The sequence below is a fragment of the Eublepharis macularius genome, chromosome 7, assembly GCF_028583425.1.
Source record: "Eublepharis macularius isolate TG4126 chromosome 7, MPM_Emac_v1.0, whole genome shotgun sequence".
Classification (NCBI taxonomy): Eukaryota; Metazoa; Chordata; class Lepidosauria; order Squamata; family Eublepharidae; genus Eublepharis; species Eublepharis macularius.
In genome coordinates this window covers 126,618,573-126,646,540 of record NC_072796.1, presented here as the reverse complement: position 1 = coordinate 126,646,540, position 27,968 = coordinate 126,618,573, and the positions used below count along the sequence as shown (strand labels likewise).

The 27,968-nt window shown below is 44.8% G+C and overlaps 1 protein-coding gene across 1 annotated transcript in view; it reads right to left on the bottom strand.

Annotated features, from left to right (window-relative positions):
* Positions 1-27,968, bottom strand: part of NSMCE2 (NSE2 (MMS21) homolog, SMC5-SMC6 complex SUMO ligase) — a 277,066-nt gene that overhangs the window by 145,017 nt on the left and 104,081 nt on the right. The window contains exon 4 of the mRNA XM_054984764.1: positions 8,373-8,526. Within this exon, the coding sequence (XP_054840739.1) occupies positions 8,373-8,526 (154 nt within the window). The remainder of the gene's footprint in view (positions 1-8,372; positions 8,527-27,968) is intronic.

The following is a 27,968-nucleotide window of genomic DNA, read 5'->3' as shown; positions in this document are numbered from 1 at the left end:
TCTGGATGTGTTCACGGAGAGCTTGCTGGATGACCACATTTGTGGCTCAGTTCTACAGCTGATGCTTCCCACCCTACCCCAACCTGTTTTGGCCATTCCGGGTGGAGTGGCTGGCAAAGCCAGGCTATGTGGACCTTCCACAACTGCTTTATGGCCTTTCATATAAAGGCTATGCTGGACAACGAATTCTGTTATTTTGTTAGGCGTACTGAGCAGGGGGAAGGACAGCTATTTCCCTGCGGAGCATCACTGCAAGAATTCAGAGGAATGGCAGGATATAATGCAGGGCCATGTTGTAATTTGCGATGGAAAGTGAGAGGGCCATGGTATTCTATAACGCTCTTTGGAAGGAGCGGTCTTGGGAATGTCCAAGAAGATAGCAGCTCTTAGCAATCAGCGTAATTCTGTTCTTTGCTCCTGTTCTAATAAATTATCCAAGAGAGCCCCTATCTGTGGCCTAAAGTGGTACAGCTCCAGTGAAAGTGAAAGCTAGGTCGACTAAGCAATACGATCCGAAGGATTAGAGCAGATGCATGGATGGTACTACTTCAGGTGAATGATCACATTTGTAAACAAATTGGGATTGGGGGGGGGGGAATGTTCCCACAAGGAGAAAATAGCTCAGCAGGGTGTCCTCTTGAAGTGTTTTCTGATTGCTGAAAGGAAGGGTGTTGTTTTTTTAAAATGTGGGGGAAGTCTTCAAAAATGGCATTCCCCCTTCTGCGATCTGAAGTGGTAGTTTCCAACTCCACCCCACCCACCCCCCTTCTGATGCAGCCCGAGTGGTACACATTTCCCTTCAATGGCTCAGCGCAGCAGAGTTTAGTGCTGTGCTGGGAGAAGTTAACAAGCCGTGACAACCAGCAAAAGACACCACCACCATGTCACAGCAGTGTGGCAGGAGGCTAAAAGTCAGCAAAGAAAGGCTTAGAGAGATTCATTCAGTCAGGACAGCCAGTACCTTAATCTTTTCTGAGATATGCATTATAATCTTTAAAAAAAAAAGACACCACTCCCAAAATACAGGCCGATCCTGCCCTCCCACCTACCCATCCGTCCCCCAAACAGCAAGCAGATAGAGAACTTTTGGGAAAAGCAAGGAGACCTAATTTTACGAGCTAACTACTTTGATTTCACGAACTCGTGAAGCTTTACGGCTGCACCCACTTCTCTTTCCTTGCATAGGATTTTTTTCCACTGTAAAAATGGTCCGCCTTGTTCAACGTTATTTGGGGATCATTTGCATACACGTAGCATAGAAATGGTATTCAAAGGTATAAAAATAGCACCTCGCTGCTGTAAACAGTCAGCAAAAATAAGGTGGACCTAGAAATGTCAGCGCGTGGGATAAGAAAGCAATGACAAGATCCGTAACACCTTGTCCCGAACTAGGAACACCTAAAGTGCAAGTCTTTGCAATGAGTTCTGGTTAGTTTTTTGGGCAGACAAACTAACACCTCTTCCTCAGATTTATCACCTGTCAAGTGGAAATAGTACTACTTATCTAGTGTAACTTCACTGGTGTGTTGAGAGAATAAATTAGCTACATCGTAAAAGCACGGTGTTACTGCCTGTCCCCGCTTGTTAAGCGCTGCTGCAGAGAAACAGCAGAGCTTCCAGCTGGGGAGTCCTTGGTGTGAATCTCACATCTGCCCTGAATTCATTAAGGCAACTCACTTCCTTCAGTCTTCCAACCTATTTGCTGCTGCCCACCGCCCCCCAGTTTGCAACCGGAGGACAATACTACTGATTTATCTAACCAGGTTGGTGTCAGGATTCAAACGGCTTAGCTGAAGTAGTTTGAACACCACCCGGCCCTACAAATGTGAAGTATTATTGCAGGGTCCAGAGGGAGTTGCCATGTTAGTCTGCTGCAGCAAAAACGGAGTTCTCTTAGAGACTGATCTCTTGTAGTTTTCATAGACTGCAGTCAGAAGCATCGTGCATCCTCAGTTGGAAGATTATATATAAAGAGGCATAGGAAAAATGTAAATAGTGGGGTCAAAAGGTAAGGAAATGCAAAAATTGCACCCTGCAACATTTCTATGCAAAACTCAGTTGTATACTTAGAAGCACAATTTGCCTGCATTAGCAAGCGATAATACCATCTTGCTAGACTTGCCACGCTATCATATCTGCTATGTGACAGGAAACCATTGCCTTTAGAGAGACCTAATAAGATAGAATTCATCCGGAAACTTGTCACTGACTAAGCACAATCACCCCGGAGTCCCCCTTTAAAGTTCTTTTGTTATTATGCCAGTCTTTTCTAGATTCCCCCAAGGGACTGGTTTATGAATTTATGATAGAGTTCCTTGTCCCTAACTACACAGATCTATCTGTGTGTTTTTAAAAGCATGGTAACCTGCTGCTAAAGTGGCTTTCAACCATCTCAAGACACTCCCCAGTAACTCAAAAGCAACTATTAAAAACTATCATCAGTACATTACAAAAAAAGATAAAGATCACCATCCGCGTTCAACCAAGTTTCTTGCCTCTCTCCTTGCAAAATGCCTTTCCAGTATTTCAAAAGCAGGTATTTAAGATTTTCCACCTGGAGTTATGGCAGAGAAGTTCCACTGCAAACGCAGAGTTACTACTTTCCTCCCCGAGGCTTGGTTGCTACGAGACGAGACAGTCAAAACCAATATTGTGCCCCAAAATGATTTTTTTCACACACCAACAACTTGTTGAAGCTTCCAGACTTTTCAAGGCATACACTGCCTTAACTGGCAAACCAAGACAATAGACTACGAGCTGACTCGTGAACCCATAAGGATCGAAAGTGCGAGGTATATGCCAGTCTTTTCTAGATTCCCCCAAGGGACTGGTTTATGAATTTATGATAAAGTTCCTTGTCCCTAACTACACAGATCTATCTCTGTGTACATATATATATGTACATATACATATACATACATATATATATATATATATATATATATATATATATATATATATATATATATATATATATATATATATGTACATATACATATACATACATATATATATATATACATATATATATATATGTAAAGATAATAATAACAGGTCACTCATCTGAGAGTCTCCTTCTACAGTCCAAGCTATTCATGATGGGGTGAGGGCAGAATCACCACATATTACTGTACATGGCCATGCATTCACAAGTGGAGGAGGATCTACATTTTTAAAAGATTAAAGGAGTACACAGGAAAGGGAACGAAATACCTTCCCCTCCCCTTACTCTCTCACTGTGCTGCCCATGCCTTTAGGACATTTCTTTAGGCTTAGCTCCCTCCTAGCATCAGAGCCAGGCTGGGAGAAAAACGCTAAAAGCAGAAGACCATTATCCATGAAGACACAGGGTTTAATTCTCCCAAGCAACACTTCATCCCACTTTAAGATGTGAAGAGGGGAAAAAAAATATGTATAAATACAATTCTCCCCATCACGCCTTCTTTGGAGACATTGGGAATTTTTTGGGTTAGAAAAAGCAGGGCTTTTTTTCAGCAGGAACGCAGTGGAACGGAGTTCTGGAACCTCTTGAAAATGGTCACATGGTTGGTGGCCACGCCCCCTGATCTCCAGACAGAGGGGAGTTTAGATTGCTCTCCGTGCCACTTAGCGGCGCGGAGGGCAATCTAAACTCCCCTCTGTCTGGAGATCAGGGGGCGGGGCCACCAGCCATGTGACCATTTTCTCCGAGGGCAACCCACGGAGTTCCACCACCTCTTTTCCCAGGAAAAAAAGCCCTGAGAAAAAGGTTTCCTGAACCGTGGCTCAGAGGTAGAGCATATGCCCGGATGCACTGATGGGTCAGACCAAACAGCCCTGTGGATTAGCACATTCCTGATAAAGTTCAACCAGATGTTTCTGGGAAGCCTGTAAGCAAGATGTGAAAGCACAGCCCTTTCCCGGCATTTGCAACCAGTATTAAGAGCCATGCTGCCTCTGCACAGGAAGGTTCCATATGGATACGGAGGCTAACTTTAATGACAAGCACGTGAGCTAAAAACGGCTTACGATATTTTTCTCTTCTCCATTTTACCCTCGCAACAACCCTGTGAAGTAGGTTGAGAGGGTGTAACTGGCCCAAGGACACCCAGTGAACTTCCATGGCAGAGTGAGGATTCAAACCTGGTGCTCCCAGCTCCTTGTCCAACACTCTAACCACTACAGCACCCTTGCATGTGTGAATGAGTAGATCATAGAGAGCGGAGTCCCTTCCTGCCTTCGTTGAGCCTCAGCAAGAAAAGCAAACTGTAAATGAATAAACCCAGCTGTGAGTTCAAGCACTCAGAAATCAAGGAGTGAGAAATCAAGCTATGCGCGCGCACACGGCAGTGTGGTGTAATGGTTAAGGTACCAGACTAGGATACACTCGGAAAACTTGGATACAAGTCCCCGTTCTGCCAGGAAGCTCAATCGCTAACCTTGGGTCACTCTTTCTCAACCTAATTTACCCCAAAGGGTTGCTTTGAGGATAAAATGGGGAAGAGGAGATTGAGATAGGCCTCCTTGAGTTATTTGGGGAATAGCCAGGAGAAAAATATATTAAATAAATAATCTACCCCCCAGATTCCTGGGGTCAAAACCTTCCTGAGTTCCTATAGCATGGGATTTACTCCTGCATTTTGATATCTGTTTTTATGCCTACTCAACTGTTGTGGGTTCTCCCAAAGAATCCTGGGAATTGTAGTCTGGTGAAGATGCTAAGATTCTCTGCTGAAGATCCCTAGCCCTGCCCACAGACCGAGAATTCTGAAAATTCCCTGAGGAAAGGGAGCAGTCGCTAAAAGTATTTTAGGTTTGCAGAGTAGATACTGAGATATCTAACACATTAGGCTTGACTAGACAATTAAGTGTCTGTGAAGTGATGCTGGCAATTGACCACAATCAGGGGTTTTTTTCAGCAGGAATGCAGTGGAACGGAGTTTCGGCACCTCTTGAAAATGGTCACATGGCCAGTGGCCCCGCCCCCTGATCTCCAGACAGAGGGAAGTTTAGATTGCCCTCTGCGCTGCTGCGGCGCGGAAGGCAATCTAAACTCCCCTCTGTCTGGAGATCAGGGGGCAGGGCCACCGGCCATGTGACAATTTTCGCGGAGCTCAATTTAAACTTTAAAAAACTCCCCCTTTGTTCCAGCTGACCCAATGTGACGTCATTGTGCGGTCCTGAGTTCCACCACTGAGTTCCACCACCTCTTTTCCCAGAAAAAAAGCCCTGACAACAATTACATATTTAGATAAATACACCCAGCTTTCCTCCCCAATGGGAGCATCACTGACCCCCTCCTCCACTGTATCTTCACAACAGCAAAGCTGTGAGACTGATTGACTCAAGGTCACCGAGAGAACTTCCGTGGCAGAGTGGGGATTCGAACCTGGGTTTCACAGATCCTAGCCTGACATACTAACCACGACAACACAAAAATCAGCGCCCTCAATTGGTCCTTTCCATAAAGTGGCCAGAATGCCTCTGAGTTCAACAGTGAGACGGTTTCACAGCAACAACGCTCACAAGACAATCTTCAATTAAAGGCCAACCATAACTATGTTAATTCATGAAGGAATCCCGATAAGCCAAGTGCTTAAGAAAACCTGGCCACATGACCAAAACTTTATGGTACATTCTGGGCGTGCACCTCTTCTGCAGGCAATGGCAGGGTGGGAAACAGGTCTAGCTTCAGCTATTACAGCTTTCAGCTTCAGGAGATACAAACACCTGGAAATTACGAATTACAACACAATGGCTGGGCAGCAGCAATTTATCACTATGCAGAGGATGAAAATTATACAGATGAGGTCAGCAGCTTGGTGTTGTCAATCTTGGAAAAGTGCCAGCAACACTTTTAGAATAGAGGCGAAATATGTTTTTTTGAAGTCCAGACTTGGCTAATTGTATGGAAAGGGAACCAAACGCCTCAACGCATCATGGATAAAAAGTAAGTTTCCATGATCTAAATAGTATCCTGTGCTTACCTCTAGCTGCCGCTGGACTTCAGAATTCAAGAGCTTAGGGCGGTCCAACGTAAAGGAGTCTCTACCTTTAAGAGCTGGGCAAAATAGATAATAGAAGCAGGTGCCGCTTTTCCATTTGCAACGTGACAAGCGATACCTTCTGCAATTCTCTCTTCTTCTGCTTTCATAGCTCTGCAGGTTTCCAGATCTCCTTTGCTTGTGGTCCCTCTACAAGGGCCAGCATCCAAGCTGCCACCTTTCTTCCGTCTGGACGAACCTACTTTCTGTCTAGCATATTTTTATCCCACCCTTCCTCTAAGAAGCTCGGAGTGACATATGTGGGTCTTCCTCGCTTATTTTATCCTCACATCAGTAAGTCTGCAAGGTAGGCGAGGCTGAGTGTATGTGGCTGTCCCAAGGTCACCCAGTAAGCTTTCACGGCAGAGCTGACACTGGAACCTGGGCCTCCCAGATCCTAGCCCAACACTCTAGTCACACTGGCTCTCTTCTCTACTTTGGGCTTACCTGCTGAAGACAAGCGAGCAATACACTGCATGCAATTTTGATCCGACCTGACTGCTGCTGGTATTTCAGGCCTCTGCTGCAGAGAATGCTAGCTGGCCTTGGTCAGTTAAAACGGGGGAAACGGTGACATCCCCACATTTTTGAGCAGAAAAATTGTATGCAAGGACTGTGATGCTAAGGCACAGCAACATGTTCACAGGATCCGTCCGTTTCAAAACACTGAAGCTATTGAGCAGCCATTGAGCATGATTTGCACCTAAAGGTTGTAAGACATTTGCAGGCCAATGTGCTCTAGAATAAAATAATAATAATACATACGACACCTCACCTAATTCAATAAATATACATCGCTGCCACCTTTGATGTTTATCACATGGTATTTATTTATACGCTGCATCTCTGCTAGGTGGCTAGCAAGCAAAATTTCACAAATACTGAAATTCAACTTACAAAACAAACGTAAACAATAAAACCACAGTATGATAACAGCAGGATATATAGAAGCAGAACTTTAGAAGGGCAAAAAATAAAATCACCATAAAAACAGCACCATAAAAACAGATTCAGCACCAAAAACAACAATCAACAATAAGATATTCATTAGCAAGCTTGCATTTTAAGTAACAACAAATGCTCCCCTTTGGCCTAGCCATGTCAGAAGGAATTTCATGGAGGTGGGCATGTTGTCTTTAAAGGACGCTCTCCCAGTACCTTAGCTGACCTTTTTTGGGAAGACTAGATTTCTCTGGAACTCAAGTCTGAAAGCCACTGAGATTTTAATATGCTGAAGTGTTACATGGTTCACAAACGCAAGCTGTAAACCTGGGAACAGACACTGTAAGCATTTTCCAACAATCTAGTGCCATGATTAAAGCAAAGGTCTCTTTAGGGTTGCAACATATCCTGGGTTGTGAAACCGGCGCAATTTGTTAGAGTGACAAAATGAAAACAGCTTACCTAATCCTTTTTTAAAAGATCCTATCAAATAGAGAATATGGCAGATGTATAAAATAAAAAAAACACACTCAGTCTTCAAACATAAAAAGGGATGTGAAGCAAGATTTACATTATATATGTATGCAAATAAGACTAGCACCGTGAGAGAGAGAGAGAGAGAGAGAGAGAGAGAGAGAGACTCCAGGAAAAAAAAATCATTGCTTATTAAACTGCATCAAGTCAGTTCTAGGAGAAAAATGCAAATGAAGGCTTGCATGCTTGAATATATTCTACATACGTATTATAGTTAAGTCACAACTGACTTATGGCAACCACAGCAAAGGGCTTTCAAGGTAAGTGAGAAGCAGAGATGACTTCTTTTCCCTTCCTCTGCAGAGACTTCCTCGGTGGTTCCCAATCCAAGTACCAACACCACTAAGCTTCCAGGACTTGACAAAATCAGGCTATACCATGCAGCCTTCCCTCCCTGAATATATAAGTTTTTGCTTTAATTCGCTAGTGAATTAACACACACGTACCACAAGTAACCTAGTTAGGGGGGCTTTGCATGTTAAACAGTAAACTAAAACAAAAATTGGACTTGTGTGATGTGTATTCGGCACATTGGAAGAAATCTTTATAGCACAAAGGTTAAGCAAATGAAGGGATGAGGATGGTAAATAACGACTGGCTGAGGGCTCCCAAAGAAAGAATCCTGCTTGATACTTGGGCAATCGGGCTTCACCTAAAGCAGCTGAGAAGTGTGCACAGAGAGAAAGAGATGGTTCCTATCTTCCTGGGAAGCCCTCGGAATGGCTCTTTCTCCACTTTAGGTCCATAGGAGGCAGGGGGTGAGGGAGGGAGGGAGGGAGGGAGGAAAAGGTAGATACGTGAGAAAGGATGAACTGTTTATACTCAATTTTGCATCCAATTTTTTGGGAGCCCAATAACAAAGCAAAGACTTACACTGTATTTTCATTTGCTTCAGCTGTTCCTTAAAAGTGACAAATTGTTCATTGCTTTGAAGCTGACCGTCATTGTTCGTTCTCTCCCGGGCCACAAACTTCTCTTGGACCAAATCTTTTAAATCTGGTATTGTTTCTGGTTTTTCTCGCTTTATCTGTTATCAAACAAAACAAACATCATGCCGTTATTCAACTGTGGGCTGCCATCCTTTTCAGCCTATTGGGGGTGGAGTGGGGGCAGATGAAATAAAAAGAAAAAAAAAATTAACATCTTCCCTTGCCCTCCACCTCCACCAGTTATTAAATTCCAGCACAGAAGAGTGGTTAGAAATGGTTATTTATATGGGCTGCAGTTGTCGTTAAAAATCGGATTACTGCACATGGCAGTTATTTTCTCCTGATCAGAACGGAGAAGCCTAGAGAGGCAACAGCAAGACATTTGTAACCCTGCAAAGCTGTAGTTCAAGATGTCAACAGTCCCATACTTAGTCCTGCAGTAGTGTGCATATTTTATGGCTATCAAAGCAGAGAGCGGAATGAGCTGAAAAATTTTACAGCAGTAACTCCCAAACTGTGTGCTGTACGAGGGGCAGAAATGCTCATACTGAATGTATTTACTACCCACTGCAGCAAGCAGGCCCCATGCAGCGTGAATTCCCTATTCTTCGCTTCTCCTTGCCAGCAGGGCTCATTTAGATGGGGAACGCGCAGGAACGCAGTTCTGGTAGTTCTCCACAAAGGTCACATGTCAGGTGGCCCCACCAACCTGATTTTTGGCCATTATGGGCCCATTTCAGCCTGGATCTGGGCCAAAAACAGCCCAATTCAGGCCCGAAATGGCCAGGATCAGACCCAAACCAGCCAGGACTGGTCCCAAAATGGCCAGGATCGGGCCTCTGACAGGTGGTGGATCACTTTCCCGCTCAGCAGCAGCCCAATCCTGACCATTTGGGGCCCCTTTTCGGCCATTTTCAGCCCCTTTTTTCCATTTTGGACCCAATTTTGGCCCTGAATGGCCAGGATTGGGTCCAAAACAGCCAGGATAGGTGATGTCAGGGGGTGGGGTATATGCAAATCAGTTATGCTAATGACACTTCTGGTGATGTCAAGGGGTGTGGCATATGCAAATAAGTTGTGCTAATGAGTTATGCTAATGAGTGCCTGCAGCTCTTTTTCTACGACCCCTGCTTGCCAGTATGTGACCATGGAAATCTTTTGCCATCATCAAATCCTTCCTCCATCCTAACATCAATGCTACATCTGGCAGGCATAAGAACATCTGAAATGCATCTGTATTTTCCCAAAAGTGCTGCAACATTAACTGCTGGAAAGAGGCAGCCGGGAGGAAATCTTAACTGGGATACCTCGCAATTGAAAGGAGAAGGCTTGTCAATGTTTTTGTATCCTGATTTTTTAAAAAGTTGTACATCTTCCTGAAAGTAGTGCCTCCAGTCTTAACCCTCACTTCCTACCCCTGTTGTTCCTCATTATAATTTCATCATCAAACAGCTGGCAGAACTTTTTCCTATCATTCTTCTCTCTTACCTTTTTAACTGGTGCCCAAAAGCTTAGTTTTCTTATAGAGAGGTTTTAGAAATCAACTAAATGATAGCCTGTTGCAAATACACTGAAACTCTCTTTTTGCTGAACACATTTTAACAAGTTCATTGTCTTTTGTTTGTTTGTTTGTTTGTTTGTTTAATGTCATTTATCGCCTGCCTTTCTCACTGAGACTCAAGGCAAATAACATGGTGTGAGATAAGCACAATCAGTAATAAAGACATTTCCGTACAGTGTCAAGGACATTTCAATAGACAATGCCATAGGATAAATAAATACAGTTTACAAAGACATAGCTTTAGCAAGGATCCAATACAGAGTTGAAGAACTGCTGAAACAGAACATAATCAGTTCTAGGACTGACATTAGACAACATGAAGCACAGGTAGTATATAGGAGTACAAATTTAAAGTTACAGATAATATATAAGGTAACATAGCGGTGAAGTTTATGGTCCCTAACTTATTAGCGAAGCATCTGAGACCCCCTCCCTAGAATACCGTCCTCCTATCTGAGAAAAAAGCTTTTTTGAATAATTTGGTTCTGCATCGTTTGCGGAAATCTAGGAGAGTGTGGACTCTCCTGACCTCCTCAGGCAGTCCATTCCATAGGGCGAGGGCCACCACAGAGATAGCCCATGTACGGGCTGCTGCTGATTTCGCCCATGTGCAGGCTAGTGCCTGCAAGAAACTCTGTTCAGATGAGTGAAGCTGCTGTGGAGGGACATAGGGAGGAAGGTAGTCCTGTAGGTATGCCAGAGCAAGGCCATGAAGAGCTTTGTATATAATGACCAATACCTTGAATTGAGCATGGTAACTGATAGGTAGCCAATGGAGTGACTGTAGGATGGGAGTGATGTTCATGCTCCTGCTTGCTCCTACTAACAGTCGGGGAGAAACAAAAAGCCTGCCGCAGTAACAGAATATGCAAATTCTTAAAGTGCACCATGCCAAAATTATTATAAATTGATTTTTATATAATTCTTTTAAATATTATAATGCTCAAAGTGCAAGGTGCTCAATAAGTTAGTACAAAATTTTTACAAGACATAAATATTTGGATCACAATATATAAATACATGCATACACATTTCTGGAACCGTAAGAACACATTAATAAGAAAAGCTTCAAATTCTAGCTGGGAGATTGAGAGTCCAAAGAGTCTATGCAGAATTACATCATTCAAGTCTTGTAGGGTACACAGTCTGTCTTATATTTGTCAGAGAGAAAATCCAGCCGGGCGGGGGACGTCAAGGTGACCACCTCCCAAGCCAAAGAGCAACTCACTCAGAGCCGTGAAGAACCACTCAACAGGGTGCGCTATACTCCTGTTTCGGATGGACTTTGACAAGACGGTTCCCAACAAGCAAAAAGTTTCAGTTCCAATTAAATCAAAGTGTAACTTCCTTCTCTCCAGCCATAATAGGATCCGGCAGGGGATTGGGAACCGGCACTTACCCTGGAGTCTTTCTTCCCGTGCGCGCTCCCGGCTTGGGTGATGACATCACTTCCTGGAGTGATGTCATCATGCAGGGGTCAAAGGGCACCCTGAGTCAAAGGGGTCCTTGTCCTTGCTGGAATGGGATGCTCTCACCACTGTGGCCGTGGCCCGCTCTCGTTTGATGCAAAGGGGCAGTGGTGGCAGCGGGGGCCGCAAGAGTGGGCCACAGCATTGGCGCTGGCGGTGAGAGTGGGCTGCTCTTGCCGCCGCCACCCGCTCCCACCACTGTCGCCATCACCTCCCCCCTTCCCGGTGGTGTGCCTCACTGCCCGGGGAGGGGGCGCCCCAGGGAGCGCCCCCCCACCAGTCAAGTAAGTGAGCACAGGGGGGAATGGTGGGATCGGGGGATCCCCCACCCAGGGATCCCTAGCCATAGCTCAGTGGCAGAGCATTTGCTTGGCATGTAAAAGGTCCCAGGATCAATCCCTAGCATCTTCAGTAGGCTGTAGGGGATATGAAACATCTCTGCCTAAAATCCTGGAGACCCAGTGCCAGTCTGAGCAGACAATACGGACTTCGATGATCGTCAGATTCAGTATAAGGCAACTTCAAGTGTTCGAGGCTGAGGACCTCACGGTTCCCTCATCACAAATTTCCATTTTTTGTTATTATGGAAATTGTTCAATTAATTACCCAATTCTAATCGATACAATTAATCGACCGAGATTTCTTTAATCACCCTAGTGTGAACGTGGACTCCATTCCTGAAAGCTTAATCCCAGAGAAATGCGCCTGCAAATTCCCTGGCACTGCCCCAGTTTCAGATTCGTGTGGGTTCACGTGTGACCGCAGCTCTCGCACCCACACACTCCGACACCCTCTCTTGACGGCAACCAATCCTTCCTAACTCATACCCTTGAAACAATAACAGCACCAAACAATTTCTACAACAAGGAATATTTCCAGACACAGTCGGTCCAAGTAGCTATTATTGCATGGCAAATCACAGCAAGCCAAGGCCGATAAATGCCTTTGCTCCAACATGCCAAAACTGGTCATTCCAAATGGGTTATCCCCCAAGAGAAGAGGCACTAAAGAAAAAACAAGTGTAAGATAGGGGGAGCTCACACAGTCTCTAGCATGCCTGCATTCATGTGCAAAGAACTAGAGCACTAGGAAAAGCAGGAAGTGAAAGGCAGGAGAGTCAAGAAAAAACAGCAGCTATCTGAATTTCTTTCACAAGTGGAGCAGCATGTGCGTTAATGGCTATGTAGAAATAGAACACCTCAATGAAAGGGTTGGAGGATCTTAATTATCATAACTTTACTGCAGAGGCAGCTGATAGAGCAAGATTTATCCCAGAGGAAGAGGAGGAGTTTTAAATAAACATCTCAGAGGACCTTTCTGAGTTTCTCACAGACCCACTTTCAGAAAGTCCAAGTTTCAATTCTCTCCTTGATCATGAATTCACTAGATGGCCTCCACTTACCTCTCAGCCTCAACTGCAATAACAATACTTTATTGTTTTTAAAAAACCATGCTGCCTTTCCACCCAGTTCAAAGTCCCCAGGCCACAAACAGTCAAAACACTGGTTGTTTCCACACACCTTTAAAGGGACGGCACACAAACGGAACTCTGGCAACATTTCCATTTGCAAAACAGATGTGGGCCATTTGGCTTCTATTTTTTCGGCACCTCTTCTGGGACCGCAGAAAGTGTGTTCCCCAAAAAAGTGCTGAAAAGACAGAAGCCAAATGGCCCGCAACTGTTTTGCGCATGGAGACACCTGGAATGGATTCATGAGGGAAAGCCGCCATCGTTCCATGAGTGGGCTGTCCCTTTAAGAGTGTGTGGCAACAGCCAGTTTTTAAAAAATTAAATGAATACCTAAAACAATTTTTAAAAATCCAATATAGTACAAATAGACACATACCCAGGTAGGTCAGTAAAGGCCACTGGGAAACCACTAAGTGAAACAGAAAAGTTTTCACCCGCTGGCGGAAGACATTGATAGATGGGGATAGATGAATCTCCCTGGAGAGGGAAGTCCACAATTATGGGGCCATGAATGAGGAGGCACATTTTTGGGTTACCCACCCATCTAACTTCAGATGGTAGACACACCTGAAGCAGGGCCTGAAGATCGGTGTAACAGTAAGGTAGATTCATAAGGTTATTAGCTTGCTTTACAGGGGGGAAATATATATGAAGCACTTGGAATGTTCAAAAAGATGCTGTATATACATGCTAAGTATTATTATTGGCAAGAAAGACGGTTGAAACCTTATGGAGCCACTGTATCGGTTGCTGTTTGCCTCAAAAACCCTCTGAGGACTGGGAAAGCCTTGTAAAGAAAATACTACCACAGTTTAAGGTCTTGCATCTACGAGGGGAAATCAGGTAAAGTTTCCAGCTTTTCTCCCTTCAGCTAGTGGCTTACATTGGGATCTTATCTGATCCTTCATTGCATTTTCTTCATGAGTTCTCCCATTCCTCAGAAAGGATCTGGGGAGTAAAACAACAGACTGCTTGGGGAAAAGAGAGGAAAGATGCAACCCACTAATTCTTTTCATGGGCTTCTGTGCTTGATTCAGCCCATTATTCTTGTGTACTGTGAGCAATAACCCCAAATTACAAAACCTGCCATACACATAAAGCACATACATCACTCCCAAATTCAGGGGAGTTTTCTGGATACTTCCCTCCCATAGAAAACCATTATGAACGATACTGTGTTGAAAACCATGGGCGCAAACAGGAGGGAATGAAGAAATTAAATCACGACAGACACAAAATGAATTTCAGTTTTATAACAAACATGTCTGGAAGGGGAAAATCAAACGAGGAATAACTGAAGTAAGTCAGTATCTTAACCTTGGGGAGAGAAGATTATAGGAGTATCTGTCAGCAGCTTTCAAATTGTTAAAAGAATGTTAGGAAGATAAAGAAGAGAAGGTGTTCCTGCTATATGACTTCAAATTACGGTAAGGCAGATTTAGAACCAAGATGTGTGTTCAAAAACAGGGAGTAAAATCCTTCTAGGACTGTGTCATTTTAGAGTGCATGTAGGTGAACTCATATGATCAAACAGCTCCTCTGGATATGGAGAACTAAGATCTCAAAAAGGAATAGGCTTGCCTTTCCCCCGCCAGGGGCGGGGGATCCCCAGGTCCCACCCTTCCCCCTCGCCCCCATTTACCTGGCTGGTGGGGGGGGGGCACACTCCCTGGGGCACCCACTCCCCTGGCAGTGCGGCGCACCCCCGGGCAGGGGTGCGCTCCCGCACTGCGAGAGTAGGTGGCAGCAAGAGCAAGAGCATGCTGCTCTTGTCGCCACTGCTGCCACCTCTTGCTCTCGCCTATCGCCACTGCAGTCCCTGTGCGGGCCCTGGTCGTGGCGTGAGCAGGGCGGGTGAGTGGACGGGTGGATGGGCGAGCGAGCGGGTGAGTGTACGGGTGAGTGGACGAGTGAGCAGACGGGTGGGCGAGCATCAGCAGCAAGAGCATGGCACTCTTGTCACCGCCACCACCACTGCCGCCTCTCGCTGCTGCGGCCCCTGTGCGGGTCGCGGGCAGGTGGCGGCGGCAAGAAGGGCACCATTTGACCCAGGGGCACCCTTCGACCTCACGTGATGATGTCACTTGTGGAAATGACATCATCACGTGAGCCGGGAGAAAGGAAGCCGGGGTAAGTGCCAGCTCCCAGTTCCCCACTGAGAGACTACAGGGACCTGGGGATCCCCTGCTGAGGGACTCTCAGTCCCTGACAACCCTAAAAAGGAAGGTGTCAGACTAATTTTTTTCCCTGAAGTGTTAGTTATCTAGGTTTTATTATTATTTTCATAGAGGGGCATTTGCATACATAACACCACCACCAGCTTATATCCAAGGCCCAAACTATACAACATGTTTCCCCACAACAGAGTTTGACTCTTATAGCTGAAGGTAAAAAAATGATTGTGGCTTTAACCATTAAAAAAATTCAGCAACAGAACAGGTCTCTGAGGAACATTACACCCTCTAAAACAGGGGTCCCCAACCTTTTTGAGGCTGTGGGCACATTTGAAATTCTGACACAATGTGGTGGGCCCAGCAACAAAATGGCTGCCACAAAAATGGCTGCTGCAGGAGATGAAGCCAGCCACAAAAATGGCTAGTACAGGTCATCTTCAGCAAAGGTCCATGTGCTGTGGAGGCAGCTTCTGCCAAAGCAATCGTTTTAAAAATCTGCACAGCCAATCTAACCTCCAATGGCCAATCAGAAGCCTTGCTAAGTAAAAGCGCCACCTGGCCCCACCCACTTCCTAAAAAAGCTTGGCAGGCTCTAGGAAAGGTGTCGGTTGACACAACTGTCCATGGGCACCACGTTGGGGACCCCTGCTCTAAAACAACTAATGTAAAGTCAAGGCTGAACAGAGATCTGTTAGCAATTTATAAGAAGCCTGCCTTTAAATGGGGGTTCATGCTCTGAGGACAGGCGGCTTGACCATATAATTTACAGTTAATTTCAGTTCTACAAATCGGTGATTCCTACATTAGCATCGCCAAGAAGCATCACCATACTGTACACTCCCTGATTTATGACCTAGGACATCAGTCTGGATAAATTGCTCTAAGATCCTAACACCATACCAGCAAGTGTTAGCACATTGTTTCAAATGCAGGAAGCTGGCAAGTTATATTTGGTGCTTGTGGCAACTCTGTCAGCCAAGAAACAACTGCATGCTTAATCAATACTCCACTGGCATTGACCAATCCGCTACAGAGTGGCCAATGGTTTTGTAATGGGGGTGGAGGCACAGCAGGTATTCAAAACACCCAACAAATGACACACTGTGATCCAAGGGAGTGGTCAAAACATATATGAACAGATGGGCCAAGCCTCAAAACTTGTTCACAGCAACTTTAAACAGTGACATTCCCATAGCAGATCGCACCCATTCGCCATTCATATTGGACAAACATGCTTTCAGCTATCACGTTTAGCAATACTTACTACTTAGTCATTGTTTACATAGCGCTTTTAAATGTACAAAGCGCTTGCCAATATTTAGTTTTCTTGTCACCAGTCCTGAGAGAAAGCTTGCACAGGTGTGTTTGCACCTGCGTAGTAGGCTACAAAGGAGCTTTGATCCAGGAGCGCTCCCAGGTCATATCTTGCCTCTGTTATGAACCCACTAGGTGGCCTTAAGTGAGCCACTCTCTCAGCATCACCTCCTCATCTGCAATATAGGGATAATGACACTATTGTACTTTACAGGGCTATTGTAAATAGGGTTACAACTCCAGCTTGGGAAATTTCTGGGGATTTGGAGGAAGTGATTGGGCAAGGCGGAACTTGGGGGAAGGGCCTTAGGAGAGGAGCTCAGTAAAAGATGTGGTGTCACATCCAGATCAAGTTCTCAAACTCTACTTCCTGCCTAGTAATCCCCTCTCAGATCTCAATTTAAATTTATGTCATTTCCTCCCATCTTGCATCACTTCCTGCACTTCTCCCTCCTCTCTCATTGGTCCAAACTAACTCCTCCCTGCTCTGCTGAGTAGGTCACAGTGTTGCCAAGTAGGCCCCCTCTCCTGCTTTAAGGCCTGCCATGAACTGTGTTAAAGTTTCCTGCGTTGCTGTTTTGCTGCTACACAAAGATTGCCCTGCACGTGTGTGTCCTGGTACACGTGTCAGTTTCCTGTCTGCTGTTTGATTACCTTGCTGCTACAATAGACTGTGTAGTTTACTGACTCCATGTTTGGTTGACTGCACAAAGGACTCTTTTTCTGGGCAGCCCTGCCCTGACCTGTATCTGGACTTCCCAGTGTGTGTTTGGACTTTATTACAAGTGTGCCCCGTGCCTGCACTGCCACCTGCCACGGACCGTGCCTGTCCCCTGCCTTGGACTGTGTTTTAAAGTGCTGTTCCCCCTGCCTCCGTGGAAGCCTGCCTCATATGGGCCCAAGCCGCTGCTAGCAGCCGGGCGCCTGCCGGGGAAACCTCCAGCGAGCCTGGCTAGGCGCTCCCTGGTCAGTTCCCGCCTGGAGCCTCCCGCGGGCCGGTCGCCGAGCTTGCCCTCGCTACCGGGCAGCCTGCTATCCAGCCCCAGCTATGCCCAGCCGGCATCCATGTTCTCAGGCAGCCAGAAGACCCAGGGAAGAAGACTGCTTTGGGAAGCCATTTCGGCGAAGCGGGCACACCACGTCCGCAGCGAGAGTACCTCGCCCCGCTCTGCATATCTTAGGAGCCGCCTCGGAGAAGGAACTAAGTGCCGACCATCCCAAGCACTTAGAGAATGCATCTCAAAGAAACCTCCGCATTCCAGAGCTGATGACATCAGGACAAGCCCTGTCCGCTGGAACATCCATTCAGCCCACTCGGATTTCCCCCTCCCTCTTTTGTCCCCTCTTCCTGAGGTGTCACTTATCGCAATCAGATTACCAAAGTGGCCCATCTAAGCCATTCAGTAACCCATTAGAACCTTTGTTTTAAACTGTGAGAACCACCAAGTACAGCACCAGCCCCAGGGTACGTTTTGGGGTATTTAAGCTGGTCTCCCAGACCGCATGGTGCGCGTGCCATCCTATCCAGAATCCTTTGCTGTCCGTCTGTGGTCCCAGTGCTGGCATTGGGCCACCTCGCTGTTGTGTCTCTGCTTCGCTACAGGATTGTGAGTATTCCCCACCATCATTGGGAACCAGCTAATGCGAAAGTCTCTGTATTTCCTACTCTGTATTTCTTAGATCTTGTATGTTCTCTTGTATGCTTGTGCAAGTTTAGGCTTAAACCACATTGTTAGCAAATACACGTGTTTGGAACCTATTTGTAGTCTGCCTCTTTTTCACTAGAGTGTCTGGAATCGGGACCTCCGTAAACATAGGTTAAGATCCGCGCTAATTTAAGTTACAGACTGCTAAAGCTAATTTCCCCCATTAATAAGAGCAGTTCTGGTAACAACAGAGGCATCAAAAGCCAGTCACAAGAAGATCAACCCAGCACACAGCTGGTTAGGTTTATGAATCAAACCAGTTTATTAAGCACAACAGCATACTACACTATCAAATAATCAAGTAAAAGTATAGCAAACATATCATATTACTTAGCCATGGGAATTAGGTATACCAACTGAACCTACAGGGTAGTCATAGGCCATGGGTAGTATTATCATCTTTTCCAATAGTTTAATACAGCAATATGTATTCTGTTTCCTTATTATTCAATGTTATATTTATTTCCCCTTTTAACATCTGATAGAATCTCTTTGTTTTTCTTAAATGCTTTCACATTTGTTAACACAAATTTGGTTCATTATTATAGTTGTTTTTTTGTTAAGATTTGCAGTGGGCTGGATTCAAAATACTGGCTGTTCGTTGTTTGTTGCCATCCACGAACAACGAACAACAAACTGTAACGAACATGACCTTGTTCACAAACATGTTCGTTATTCGTTGTTCATGGCCAGAAAGGAGTTCAGACAGAGTTCAGTCCCTCCCTCTCCGGTTGCCAAGGGAATTGATTGCAGGTGCCTTAGAATGGGGCCTCACAAACGGCTTGTTTGCGAACAGACGAATGGATTGTTCCTGGGTTTTTTCCATTCGTAATGCTGTTCGTGCCCATGTCTACTTCTGACGTCACCGTTCCCAAACAGAGGCAGGCAGTTATGATTCCGTTTTCGTGACGCCATGAAAAAGAAATCATAACTGCCTGCCTCCGTTTTGGAAATGGTGACATCAGAAATCACGCGAAAGGGCCGCCGGCATTCTGTGAGTGGGACGCTATTTTTAAGACGTAGGGAAATGGCCACTGTGTGTTCTGCTATACTTGCACTATAGAATTTTTCCACATCTGCTGTCATCGGCAGCCCCCTCCACCATCTGAAAAGCTGCATCTGGGAGTATGGGAATCCTCCAGATCAGGAACTGTGTGGAATACAATGCTAGTAGGGACTGCAACGCAAGAGGTTTAGAGAGATCACAGAAATCTCACATGCCTTTGCGTGAGCAACAGAGAGTTGGGATCCAATCCACAGTTTCTTAAAAGTAGCTCTGTGTCTGAAAGTTGCTTCAACTATTCCAGAAAGAAGGGGAAAGCAATGCCACCAAACCTGTACAGAATCTGTTCTAATGCTCCATTCTAAGACTATCTACTAAATAATACAATACAATCTGTTGGCATACCTGCTTCAATTTGCCCTGCTTTCCTGCCAGACTTTCCCAACCAGAATTCTAGCCCACTCTCAAGTCACTACTATGTATCAACATCACCTTCAGGAACTCTGAAAACCCTCATTTATCAACGCCCCTTGCAATGTTTCAAATGGGAAATATTTTGAAATTGAGTAATACTAACCTTTAAACCCGTGTCTTAATTTCGTAACAAAGACACCTTTTGCACTGAACAACCCTGCTTCTGGGGCTTTACAGATTATTTTAATATTGAGAAGAGAATCTAAGCAAGAGTTGATGTAACTGAAGGAACTTTTTATTTGGCCTTTTGCCAAGGAACTCCGAGCTGGTTTCTTCAAAACAATCCTGAGAGGCACTTTAGGCTGAGAGTCTGACCATGGTTACTCAGGGAGTTTAGATTAAAGAGTGAATTAAACCGGGGTTCCCCAGCCCATGGCTTGGATTTTCAACTCTGAGGTGATCACACTTCAAATCTCCAGACCCCCAGAGATTTAAACACAAACAAAACATTAGCCAATAAAAGATCTCTCTGTTTATCTTGGGCAAAATATATATCTGAGGAAGAAGGGTTTTTTAAATTATTATTTTAGTATCGTTTGCAGAATTACTACACATTCCACCACCAGCACCCCACCCCACTGCCTTTCCACTGTTTGTTGCTTTGGGTGGGGCTGCCAACAAATCTCTGTTCAGCCTTAATTTTACATTAGTTGGGAAATTACTGAAGATTTGGGGGGTGGAGCCTGGAGAGGGTGGAGTTTGGGGAGGGGAGGGAACCTCAGCTGGGTATAATGCCATACAGTCCATCTTCTAAGTCAGCCATTTTCTCCAGGGGAACTGATCTCTGTTGCCTGGAGATCAGTTGTAATTCCGGGAGATCTCCAGCTACCACCTGGAGGCTAGCAACCCTAGTGGGGGGAAATGTTTCTGCCTCCAAAAAAGCCTTGACTGGAATTCTTTTGGCTACCATCACTGTTTTGTTTCATAATAAAATCAGTCAGGCGTATTTCAGCAGGAACTAAACAGGAATTTATTCTAGTATAAGCTTTTGTGAGATGTATCTGACGAAGTGAGTTCTGACTTGAGAAAGGTGATGCCTGAATATGTTTTATCTGACCTTCTGGTACCACTGCTCTCCTGTTTAATTTTGCTACAATGGGCTAACATTTGCTAACAACAACAACATTCAATTTATATACCGCCCTTCAAGACAACTTAAGGCTTACTCAGAGAGGTTTACAAAGTATGTTATTATTAACCCCACAACAAAACACCCTGTCAGGGGGGTGGGGCTGAGAGAGCTCTGAGAGAGCTGTGACTGCCCCAACGTCACCCAGCTGGCTTCAAGTGGAGGAGTGGGGAATCAAACCCAGGCTCTCCAGATTACAGTCCCGTGCTCATGAGTCATAACCACTACACCGAACTGGCTCTCAGCTAGACAGCGTTCCATATTCTTGATTGGAAGCTCTTTCACTATCCCTTAATAACAACAACACACATATCACTCTTCTAAATAGATTAGGGCCCCACTCAGAGCAATTATTATCACCCTCACAATACAGCTGGGGAGTTGGGGCTGGGAAGAGTGGCTTGCCCCAGGCCACCTGCTGAGCTCATGGCAATAGTGGGATTTGAACCAACAGAGTGCTGCTTCACAGGCCAACCACTCAACCACTATGCAACAACAGCTTTTAAGTGCTAGAAGCAGCCTTCACACAAGATAAACAGTCAGGTCCAGGATGCCTTTGTGATTACAAGGAACATCCATTTTGTAACAGCTGTGTCTGGCTTGGAACCTCCCAATATCTGGTGGCTGAACGCACTCTCCATGGCAACCACTTTGTGACTGCCCTTAGTGCCCTATGGCAGCCATTTTGTGGTGGTTGCCACTCCCCTTTCTTAAAAGTCCCAAACTGCCCAAGACTTAGGGTTGCCAGGTCCAAGTTGGGAAATTCCTCGAGATTTTGGGGGTGGAGGCTGGAGAGGGTGGGGTTTGGAGAGGGGAGAGGCCTCAGCCATTTTCTCCAGGGGAACTGATCTCTGTCACCTGGTGGTCAGTTGTAATTCTGGGAGATCTCCAGCCACCACCTGGAGGCTGGCAGCCCTACCAAGACTTAACAAGACAGAGGACCTATCTTGTCCTGGATATCATTTCAGGTTGCCAAACAGTGTTCTCTGCTGTTTTTATGGCTTATTTTTATGCCGTCTCTTTTGTGGCTTTATAGTAACATTTTTACCTAGTGGGATGCCATACGCAGTTTAGGCAGGTAATTTTTCTAAATGAACAATGATTTGCCACTTTTGGGCATCATAGGTTATCCCCACCCAAGAAGTGGCTCGTTGAAACCATGGGAATAAATCATGGATAAAATAAATGAATCAAATCAGCAGCAGTTAACACAAAACCCACAATTAAGATCATACAGCAGCATCAGGATAAAACCAGAGGCCATTAATAATACATCACTCCCCATAAAAGATTAACCATCACTTAGTAGTCCATGTTCAACTTTGTAAGGTTGTCTTAAGTAGGCGTAATGGGCCATTATTTAGAGAACACACTTTTCAGGGAATGAGATGGAACGTCTGTTCATCATAAGTCAGGAGCTTCGCATGAGGCCTGCAACATTTCAAATCAACAAGAAACTGTCAGTTCCTTCTGTGTGATCATAACATCAACTATCCTGAAAACGTCTCCGTACCAAACTACAGTCTTGCTTTTTCTGTTTCAAAAGACGAGCCATTACATTTTTTAAAAACGCATAAATGCCATTATCATTAGACCTTATATGGCTTTTCTCATCTATCTCCCCCACAGAGAGTGACTTCATGTTATGAAGAAGTGCCGAAAGACAGAAGCCAAGCCCGTTTCTCTTTTTTCTGCTTCCAGGCTAATGGAGGAAGAGACCTACTCATAAAACTCTCTGCAGGGAGAAACGTGAGCTCTGGAAGCATACGTATCTCCACTGCAGCATGAAGACCAGTTCACATGACAGTTTTTCCAAAACTGTATGCACAAAAAGTAAGTTTTATTGCAATCTGGGCACAAGTTCACACAACCTGCAATGCACATCATCATCATCATCATCATCATCATCATCATCATCATCATCATCATCATCACGTTCGATTTATATACCGCCCTTCAGGACAACTTAACGCCCACTCAGAGCGGTTTACAAAGTATGTTATTATTATCCACATGACAATCACCCTGTGAGGTGGGTGGGACTGAGAGAGCTCCTAGAAGCTGTGACTGACCCAAGGTCACCTAGTGGAGGAGTGGGCAATCGGGCCCACAGTGGGGCGATTCAGCCCTTCGGCGAGTGCGGGAGTGCTCCAAGGCTGCCCTTTGACCCGCGTGATTATGTCACTTCTCAGAAGTGTTGTCATCACACACGCCGGGAGTGCGCGCGCCCACTGCACGTGCATAAAGGAAAACTCCAAAGCTACCGCGGGCTGCTAATCACCCACCGGGGGGCTCAAGGGCCCTGGCAGCCCTAAGTTTAATACTCGCCAGCAATTCCTCGTCTTCATGCTGACTAGTATCATAAGAGACCTGCTACTGTGCTATATGATAAACAACATTCATTAAACAGCTACCGGCTCCTTTGAGCCCAAAGTATCCACCCACAGAAAAGACTACCCATTATGTCTTTAGCATGAATTGAGATGTGAGACTCAGGTCTGAATCCCCATTCTGCCACGGAAGTTTGCTGGCTGACCTGGGGCGGGTAACACACACTCGGCCTCCTCTACCTCACAGGGTTGTTGTGAGGATAAAATGGAGGAGAGGACAAAGAGGTAAACCATTTTGGATCCCCATTGGGGAGAAAAGCAGGGTATAAATGAAGTAAATGAATACAATTAATGAATTAATCACTGCTCTGGTTTTGCCTTCTCCTTCTAAACCAATCTTCTTCCTGCTGAGGGCCTGCAACGCTGCCACATTTCTGCACTGGATATGATCACTCAATCACTTCCCAGTGTACAGTCAGACCAAAAGTATCCACCTTCAGAAAAAGCTGCCCACAGCGTCTCTTTATGAGTCACTGATCAGGGCTTTCCTCTTTCCATTCGGGAGGCATTTTTAGAACGGAGACTCAGATAGAAACAGTGGGCTTCACTGAGAGTGGAAACATTTGTTCTTTTATGGTAAGGTAAAGATGAGATCCCAAAGGTATGGTTGGAAATCTCACGACGCAGCATCCTTGCTGAATGTAAACCAGCCTGGGTCTGGTTAGTACTGCTGCTGAGTGAATTTATTGTATATGGCCATAGGCCCTCACAATCTAAAACCATCAAAAAGCAAAAAAATACAAGAGTACAGATATAATTACATACAAGGCTTTTTTTCAGCTGGAATGCAGTGGAACGGAATTCCGGAACCTCTTGAAAATGGTCACATGGCTGGTGGCCCCGCCCCCTGATCTCCAGACAGAGAGGAGTTTAGATTGCTCTCCGCGCCATGTGGTACGTAGGGCAATCTAATCTCCCCTCTGTCTGGAGATCAGGGGGCGGAGCCACCAGCCATGTGACCATTTTCTCCGAGGGCAACGCACTGAGTTCCACCACCTCTTTTCCCAGAAAAAAAGCCCTGATTACATACATATAAATAAAATTACTATAAAATGCATTTTACCTAAAATGTAAAAGTTAACAACATTGAAGCCAAATAATTTCTAGCAGCTTATAAAACAATCTAGATGTTTAGTCTCCTGGTTGCCACATTTGCCCTTATTTTCCTAGCAACCCAGGGCATAGACGGCCATCCTGTTTGAAATAAAAGGGTCTGTATCTGAAAGTATAAAATTTAGTTTATCAAAATCAGACAGAAGATGGAGACCAGCTAAAATATGCACGAGACATTTTCCCCTTGGTTCCTGGTATAGGGGAAAGCGTAAAACATAGTGTGGTAAATCTTCAATTGAGGTTCCACAGATATATATATATGCTGATTGATTTTTTTTTTTTAATCACCCAGGTAGCATCTCAGTTGGCATAGACTGGAATCGTAATAACGTAAATGCTACCCTGAGCTTATAGACTGTGATGTCAGTCAGATATCGCGCTCTAGTATGGTATTTTTTGAAGGTTTTATACCATGGAGCAAATTTTGTTTTACTGATTAAACAATTATCAGTTAGGGCATCCTCTTTGTAAACCCATTCCCTTAAATCAACATTGCTTCCCAAAGGATGGAGTAATTCATCTGGGATGGTATATTGAGATACAATGCCATTAAAGAAGCCCGACCGGGTTTTATCCTTATTTTGCAGCTGTTGATAGCTCAGGTAACTCAAATTACTGAAGGAACCAAGGTCTGTTAGTTGGTATTTTTTCTGCAATTTGAGAATTGCTAAATGGGCACGTGCTCTGATTGAAGGGAGACCAAGTTCTGCCCTTAGCAAGGCCTCTGGTGTCCATGGGTAGAGCAAGAACACGTCTCATGAAAATTTTTTGAATTATTTCCAAATTGCTAAGCGTTGGTTCCATTCCATCCCCAGATCTCAATTCCACACAGTAAATGAGTAATGACCTTGGAAACAAAAAGTTTTATGGTCGGTGCTATCAAGAAACCACCCTTAGAGTAGTAAAATCTCATTATTGCTCCTATTGTCTTGAGCGCTAAGGCTTTTATAAGCTTTATATGGGCATCTCATTTCAGGGTCTCACTAAAAGTTAGACCTAGATACTTATACGTCCTACACTGTTCAACTGGGGTGTCTTGTATACTCCAATGATACTTTTTTGGTCTCTTACTAAATACCATTGTTTTTGTTTTTGTGTAATTAATTGTTAGTTGTTCCTCTTTACAGTATTCATCCAGATGGTCTAACAGTCTCTTTAATCCAATCCTAGTTAAAGAAATTAGAACCACATCATCAGCGTATAACAGTACTGACACTTTCTGGTGGCCTAAGGTCAGCACAACAAATTCTGGTCCAGATAGTTCTGTAACAATATCATTTATAAATAGATTAAAGCAGGGCTTTTTTTCTGGGAAAAGAGGTGGCAGAACTCAGTGGGTTGCCCTCAGAGAAAATGGTCACATGGTTGGTGGCCCCGCCCCCTGATCTCCAGATAGAGGGGAGTTCAGATTGCCCTACGTACCACATGGCGCGGAGAGCAATCTCAACTCCCCTCTGTCTGGAGATCAGAAGACGGGGCCACCAACCATGTGACCATTTTCAAGAGGTTCCGGAACTCCGTTCCCCCGCATTCCCCCTGAAAAAAAGCCCTGGATTAAAGAGTATAGCGGCTAGGACACACCCTTGCTGTACTCCCTTCTCTGTTGGGATTTCCTTAGCTAGGGAACCCGATATACCAACCCTGATTCTTGCGAATGTATCTGTATATAGCTCGCATATGAGAAGCAACAGTCTCTTGTCTATGTTTGTCTGTGCAAGCTTCTCCCAGAGCTGTCCCCTATCTATCGAATCGAAAGCTGTGGTTAGTAGTTTTAATGTGAGATTTTAGGAAATATTGTTCCTCCACATATCAGGTTTGGCGAATTTGCGCCCAAATTACAACAGCCCTCAATTCATATAAGCCTGACTCTAGTGGCACCTTAAGAACGAACAAAACTTTATTCCAGCATAAACTTCCATGGATTGGATTCCACTTAATTTATTATGTAAACAAAGGGCACAGAATGGGTAAATTTTACCAGGGTCCAGAAGTCCAACTGCAAGCCAATTATCATGGTAAGCCCTCTATGTCATTTTAGAAATAAAACAGACCTTTTTTTCTTTTATGACTAATGAGAGACTGTATGTAAGGATCGGAACGGCGTGCCTGGAGGACCCTATGATACAACTTTGTACTGGGCCCAGACGATCTATGCTCGAGGCCTAGCTGCTAGCACACTTCGAAATCACCAACATCTTGTCAAATCAGCCCACGGTCTAGATATCAAGAAACACTTCCCAACAATGAGAACAGATGGGGAGTAGAACAATCTTCCTAGACATGGTGCAAAATCGCTTTTGCTATAAGTTCTTCAGCAGAGTATGAAGGCACAACTGTTAGATGCAATTTATTACATCTAATGACTTGCAACAAAGGATCCAACAAGATCAGACATCCCATGAAGCTTCTTGTTTTGAGGCTTTTATAGACACAGCCATACAAGTGGCCAGTGAAAATGTACTCTGAGGCTCCACACATCTCCACTGGGGATGAGTGAGTGGAATACACAGAAAATACACGGCTCGAAACTGCAGAGGAACCCTCCAGCTGGACCAATACAATTAAAATATAGCCCTGTTTGCTTTCAGGGCTATAACAAACACCCTGTAGCATTTTATTGGCCTGAAACCACAGGCATTGCGTGTATGTATATAAGTAAGATTTACCGTGTGTGGCTGACTCATTTTGTTACGAACACATGTACAACAGCTTGTGGTTGCTTATCATGCTTTGTGATAAAATAGCTTTATTACAGATGCCACAAAATTGCCCTCTCGTGCTTTATATGGCTATGACTCATCACCAGGTTACTCAGAATGATTTAGTTTCATTATGGGGCAAAGATTTTTTTTCCCATCCTGTATTTTTATTTTTGACTAAAGCACAGCCATTTTCTGTAATGTGAGGATTTCCTATTCACAGAGAGGTCATGAGGGGAGCTCACCTCTCTCCCTGTCCCTCTTCACTCTCTCTCTCTCTCTCTCTCTCACACACACACAGATTTCGACAGAAATGTCCACCAATTAAGATCATCGTCTCAAACCCTTCAGTAAGGTTGCCGGGTCTTCTTACCCTCCTAGCGGGGGCAGGGAGGGGCCCAAGAACTCACTTTACTCTTCCTCTTCACTCTGAGCCAAATTGGGCCTCATTCGGCCAGTTTGGGGCCTGAATCAGCCCGCTGAGAAGCGTGAGTGCTCTCGGAGCGGCGCAATGACATCAATCCCAGTAGTGACATTGTCACACCACTCCAGGAGCACGTCTGAGGGGTCTGTTCCCTTGCCTTCCCTCCCCCTGCCCTGTGGCCAGGTGAATGGTGGCAGGAGGTGGGGGGTGGGAGCGGGGGATCCCCCACCAAGGGGATGGTGGCCCTACCCTTCACTGTATCCACATTTGGACATAAAAACAGTATCTACTGAGACAGAATCTTCTGTGATGGCGCTGGAGTTCTCTTCTCTGCAGTGTCTGGTGACGTTCATCATAAACATTTGGGCACCAGACAAAATTCATCCTGTTTTCTTGTGCTCTTGACAGTATTTAATATATTTTAACTAGTTTTAGCTGCTGCGTCTAGCATATACTATTGTATTTTCAGCCTATTGCTTCCCACTCTTTATTTACTGCCTGTTTCTAGGATTGTTTTGATATTTTCATAATGTTATTTGCAAGCCACTTGAGGAATTAATAGCAAACTGCAGGATATATATTCTAGACCCACTTCATGCTGGATTCAGATCTG